We start from the raw sequence: 6,206 nt of genomic DNA, 5'->3' as shown, positions 1-6,206 counted from the left end.
AGTTCGTTCTTATAGAGCTATTAAACTTCTGATGGTCCTTTATTTGCATTCTTTTTGTGTTATTTTCCAGCGTCCCTGTTGGAGAGCCAATGTGTCATATTTTTAATAAGCGTTTCAAGAACGTTTCTATTAGTAAGACTTGAAAGAGTACCGTTTTGAATGTGGGTATGCTGCCTGCAGGCTGCTCAATTGGTAATAACATATCTTGCTGTGAAAAAGTAGTTTATCTTCAGGTGTTGGGCAACTGCAGAAAGATCAAACATGTGGAAAAGTACTCAGATAGGTAACCAAATAATAACTGACAGCATTTATCTGTGTGAAATCTGTCAGCTGCAGTGGGTAATGCTACATGTGTCATCGTGCAGGAGTATAAGTAGCCTGTGAGAAGACCACAACTTTAAACGGAAGACATCATGCAAGTCCTCCTCCTGCTTGCAGCTGTTGGGTTTTGTGGGGCCCAGTACAACCCCAACACTCAGCCTGGGAGGACCTCTATTGTGCATCTCTTTGAATGGCGCTGGGCCGATATTGCTCTTGAGTGCGAACGCTATTTGGCTCCTTATGGATTTGGAGGAGTTCAGGTATGTTGTTTCCTAGCAGTAGGTAGTAAAATTGCTTTGTAGCCTTTGATTACTAAATCCAAATGTCTAAATCACAGGCAGCAGAGTTCAAGCAACTGTTATACTGAAGATGGAAATAAAAGTAATATAAGTTGTTGGATGCAACCTTAGCTCCTGCAAGGCTCGTTATGTTGCCTCTCTAGCAGATCAGCTACAGATAGGCATGCTTTCCTCTGAAATTTGTTGCTTGCAAAGCTAAGATTTCCTCTCTATCTTTTTCCAATGGAAGTGCCTAACTATTTAGTTTTTGCATTTCTAATGCTATTACTGTTCCAGATAAAAATCTTGTCTGTAGCTTCAGTCCTGCGATGTGTGTACCCTTCAAAAACAAATCTGTGCTGGACCTGTGCAGCTCATGGGAACCAAAGTAAACTTCTTCCTTGCCAGTCTACAGGACCGGCACCTCACAGACCAGAGCTTATGCTGGGGGAGAGGGAGCTGGGGTTGGATTGCAGCCTGTTTCTCCTGGAAATCCAGAATAAATCTTGGTATGGAGCACACATTTTGCACTTCAAACCTAAAGTAAGAAAGAATTGGTGTTTTATGAAGGTGCATCTTTTCCACTGCAGGTTTCACCTCCAAGTGAAAATGTGGTTATAACTAACCCCAATAGACCCTGGTGGGAAAGATACCAGCCTGTCAGCTACAAGCTCTGCAGTCGCTCAGGAAATGAAGATGAATTTAGGAACATGGTGACCAGATGCAACAATGTTGGAGTAAGTGCATAAAGGGTGTGTAAATAATATGGGAGGAAGCACTGTTTTGGTGCGGGAAGTTGCTGCTCCCATTCCCAAAGAATAAAGGAAAGGGGGGAAAAGAGGAAGAACTAAAGGTGATGCAATAAAACTCTGGCTATTGCTTTACCACTCTTAGAAACCATACTGAAATTCAGCAACTGCTTTTCTAGGTTCGTATCTATGTGGATGCAGTTGTCAATCACATGTGTGGAGCTGGGGCTGGCTCTGGCACCCATTCTACCTGTGGAAGCTATTTTAATGCTGGGAACAGAGATTTTCCAGCTGTGCCATACTCTGGCTGGGATTTCAATGATGGTAAATGTAAAACTGGAAGTGGAGAAATCGAAAATTACGGTGATGCTTATCAGGTAACTTTCTATGATGAAAGTTTGACATCTGTTTTCTTGACCAGCTTCATTGTTCCATTTGTTCTCTCCTGTTGTGTAAATGTTACAGTGCAGCAAAAGAAAGGGAGTAGGTTATCATAGAAATTGTTGTTTAGTTACCTGAGTAGTGACTAAAGTAATTAATGCTGACTTCTGTTTAGGCAAGGTACTATAGACCTGAGTATGAGAACATAAGAACTGAGAAATCAAGAAGCCTTCTCACCTGTTTCATGCAGGCATGTGCAGGAGTATGCTCCTGATCTGAATCCAAGGTACTCAGCTCAGTCAGCGAGCAGTTAGGGCTTGTAAGCATAGCTGACACTGATAAGGAACCCTCATAGAAAATAAGCAGCAGTGCAAAGTGTTACTCTGGCTGAGCATGTTGCTCTTTTCTGTGTATTAAAAAGATGCTTGCTCTTTCTTGGTTTAGAGCTCTTACTGTATCTGCTTTGCCACCATATACCATACTGTTTCTGATCCTAAATTCTGAGGACAGCTGTGTGAAGAGATAAAAATCCTTCAGCAACTGCCCAAACTTGAGAATCAGGCTGTGTAATAGCTTTATCATTGTCCTGGTGTAGACTTTGGAAGAATTTTCTTCTGTATGGTTGTGATATGCAAGCTGAGTGGATTTGACTAGTTGAAAAGCCCGAACATTTTATTTCAAGATGTGTGTTTTGTAACCTGAAGGAGTGACACCTCAAAACTATTTTGACAGGTCCGAGACTGCCGCTTGGTTGGCCTTCTTGATCTGGCTCTGGAGAAGGACTATGTGCGCTCCAAAGTTGCTGAATACATGAATCACCTCATAGATATTGGTGTAGCAGGCTTCCGGCTTGATGCTGCCAAACATATGTGGCCTGGGGACATAAAGGCATTTCTAGACAAACTGCACAACCTAAATACTAATTGGTTTTCCTCAGGATCTAGACCTTTCATTTACCAGGAGGTAATCTCTTCCCTCTTGTCATCTTTCTGTTGTCTTTGTTCCTTTCCATCTTTCCGTTCCTCATGCAAGGGAATGGAAGTGATGATATGTGCTTGATCCTACAAATCTGCAAAGGCTAAGCCCTGCAGTGAAGCAGTTAGAAGTCTAAATTGAGACGTATGCTCCAGAATTGCAAGATGCCTTGAAATCTTCATGGAGAAGCTCCCTGGAGATTTCTAGTAGTCATATGACTAGGAGGTGACACCACATGATGACAACTGTACAGTCAGAGAAAGAGCTAACCACTTCTCTGGAGCAGACCTTCAAAAATCACAGAATCGGTAAGGTTGGAAGATCCTCTGGACGACCTCTGGAGATCATCTGGTCCAACCCCACTGCTCAAGCAGGGTCACCTAGAACGTGTTAGACAGGGTTGTATCCAGGTGGGCTTTGAATACCTCCAGAGAAGGAGACTCCACAACCTCTCTGGACAACATATTCCAGTGCTCTGTCACTCTCACAGTGAAGAAATCCCTCCTCACATTCAGGTGGAACTTCCTGTGAAAAAATGATGACTAGCTTTGCTTTTTTTAAAAAAAATCTCAACCATAGATGACTGCCCAACTTCTTCCTACCTTTATTCAGTCCCATTTTAACATGTCTACATTGTGTTTTATACTGAGGTGGGGTTCATTTACATAGCAGAAGCAAATGTGATTAGCAGATACAAAAGTTATTTCTGTTTATGTGAGGCAAGAAATATTGTTCAGGGATGTACACTGTACTCCTTGGTTTAATATGTTTGGCAGGCTGGCATAGATCCCTACTTTTTGTTTCCTGTGCCAGGTAATTGACTTGGGTGGAGAGCCGATCACAGGCAGTCAGTACTTTGGGAATGGCCGAGTGACGGAATTCAAATATGGTGCAAAACTGGGGACCGTGATCCGCAAGTGGAATGGCGAGAAGATGGCGTACTTAAAGTAAGGGTGACCATCCTGTGACTTCGGCRGGATAATGCGACTGGATGTGCAGCTGGACACGGCAGTCTCAAGCCTTTGTCTTTGTGTCTAGGAACTGGGGAGAAGGCTGGGGCTTTGTGCCTTCCGACAGAGCCCTGGTCTTTGTGGATAATCACGATAACCAGCGTGGGCATGGGGCTGGTGGAGCTTCAATCCTAACCTTCTGGGATGCCAGGTAAGAGATGCCGTTGTGTGGGGGATGCTGCTTTTGTGGGTTTTTCTCCCTGGCATGATGTCCCTTTCTGTATCTCATTACTTCTGGTCTTACAGGCTTTACAAAATGGCAGTTGGTTTCATGCTGGCTCATCCATATGGATTCACGCGGGTGATGTCAAGCTTTCGTTGGCCAAGATATTTTGTAAATGGGAAGGTGAGTTTATAAAGATGGAGATCAATTTTCTGCCCGTAAGGATCCAAAGAGAGCCAGTGAACCAGTCAAGTYCAGCTAAGCTTGTAAATCTTAAATGATTTCTGTGTCCTGTGCTGTTTGCACGCGTTGGAAATGCGGTGTTCTCTCTAGCTTTCCTCTCCAGTCTGTATCTCTGCATTTTCAGTACGAATGGTAAAAGTTCTCTTTTCAATGAAAGGATGTTAATGACTGGTACGGACCACCAAGCAACTCGGATGGATCAATAAAATCCGTTACAATTAATGCAGATTCCACCTGTGGCAACGACTGGGTTTGTGAGCATCGCTGGCGTCAAATAAGGTAGGGTGCTGTGGAGAAGCGTTCAGCAAAGGCAGTTAGTTTTGCATCGTGTTCTTTGTTGCTTCAGAGCTCTTGCAGTTACAGCAACAGCCATTCTTTGCACGTGCAGGAACATGGTTGTCTTCCGTAACGTGGTGGATGGTGAGCCTTTCTCAAACTGGTGGGACAACAACAGCAATCAAGTGGCTTTTGGACGTGGTAATAAAGGATTCATCGTCTTTAATAACGATGACTGGTAAGTCGTGGTGTTGAAGAGGCTGAGGGATGGTGGCTGTGGAGAGAYGCACAGYRCCTCAAGCGCGGTCTGACACAAAGGTGGTGTGTTRGGAAGGGGAATGTCTTTGCAACAGAACRCAGTCAGGTGAAGGAGATGTGATAACACGGAAGCTAAGGCTTAGGGGTCTGAAGTGAGTATCTGAAGGTGTAGAAATGGCCTGTTAGTGTTTTTGGTGCACTAGTCCTATTCTCTGCCTCTGTCTGYCTGGGAAACAATGGCTGTGGCTGGAGTCCTGCCCATGGGTTGGAGTAGGAGCAGCTGAAGTTTTGGCAGCTGTGAGTGAAAAGGGAGCTCTCACCTCTCTCATGCCATCCAGCTGGAACGAGCTGGAGATCTAATTCCTGCTAACAGTGTGTGTCCTGCTGTGAAGCTTGGTGAACCCTTTGATTTTGTCCCATACTSCTTTTTTGAGGACTGGTGGTATCCCTACAGCCCGAGTTAGATTTCTGCGCTTGCATTCTAGACCTCCTGGTCTAGAGGGCCAAAAGAGAGGGCAGGGGGTTGYTACAGGGATAAACCAAGAACTCTCTCCCATTCAACTGCCCTTCCAAGTAATGGCCCTGGCATCAGATTTGGAAGTGCTTGAGGCAGGTTGAGATGCCTGTTTTGAAAACTCAGCATAAAGAGCATTCACTTGTTTTCACCTAGGCAAATGAATATGAATTTGCAAACCGGACTGCCTGCTGGTACCTACTGCGATGTTATTTCTGGACAGAAGGAAAACAACAGGTGTACCGGAATACAGGTGTACRTTTCCGGTRATGGCATGGCCAATTTCCAGATTAGTAACAATGCTGAAGACCCATTTGTTGCAATTCACGTTGGTGCTAAATTGTAGCTCAAGCAAAATGTGTTTCTTCTCTCGGTCTGTACGTATACGATCGCCTTGTATTGAAGGATGAGTAACTCTCTGGATCTAGKGAATAAAATACAGGCTTTAAATCAAAGAGTAGTGCTTCTTCTCTTAACGGATTGGGTTGTGACTTTCTCACATCATACTTCGTGGCAGGCAACGGTAGGTTTTAAGGATGTGCTGGCAATGTGTCGCTGTGCTTCCCAGATTGCAGGAACAGCRGGGGAAAAAAGCCTGGGTAAGTTAACCGGGCTCGTTTCCAAGGCYGATACGTGCACACACATCATGCGCTGAGGAGCGGCCAYGCTGCGGCCGGTTGGCTGCTGGCTGCGTGTACCGACACAGAAACGAGATGCCTTTCTGGTGAYCAACCAAACGAAGCATGTGGCTCGGCAGACCCCGGTGGCCTGCTTCAAACTCACYTTCTCACGGCGGCTATCCCAAAGGCGAATGTGAAGCGAGATGTGTGTCCGGGCATTGCTTAGCCATCGTGACAGYGGCATAAGCACAGCACTGTCTCCATGGTGTGTTACTTGTGACAGTTCTGTAATATCTTGCCTAATTATGGAGCCTGCGCACAGAGTGGGCAGCTCCCACAGTTTTACTGCCAGCCAAGAGACAATCCCCAGAAAATGCGCGCGTACCACCCTCGCGTGAAAGCAAACCGCCTCCTTGGG

At 45.1% G+C, this 6,206-nt stretch overlaps 1 protein-coding gene across 1 annotated transcript; it reads left to right on the top strand.

The window, feature by feature from the left end:
* Positions 1–1,294: 1,294 nt before the first annotated feature.
* On the top strand, positions 1,295–5,623 carry LOC146599197 (pancreatic alpha-amylase). The gene is made up of 9 exons (XM_085299073.1): positions 1,295–1,336; positions 1,528–1,725; positions 2,462–2,692; positions 3,518–3,651; positions 3,743–3,865; positions 3,961–4,060; positions 4,278–4,399; positions 4,509–4,634; positions 5,325–5,623. The coding sequence occupies exons 1-9, from the start codon at positions 1,310–1,312 to the stop codon at positions 5,512–5,514; spliced, it is 1,251 nt and encodes a 416-aa protein (XP_085155199.1). The 5' UTR covers positions 1,295–1,309; the 3' UTR covers positions 5,515–5,623.
* The last annotated feature ends 583 nt before the right edge of the window (positions 5,624–6,206 follow it).

This window comes from Rhea americana, unplaced genomic scaffold (genome assembly GCF_003343005.1).
Source record: "Rhea americana isolate MKP2758 unplaced genomic scaffold, rheAme1 scaffold_144, whole genome shotgun sequence".
Lineage (NCBI taxonomy): Eukaryota > Metazoa > Chordata > Aves > Rheiformes > Rheidae > Rhea > Rhea americana.
The sequence above is the reverse complement of the archived record's forward strand: the minus strand, read 5'-3'. Positions and strand labels throughout refer to the sequence as shown.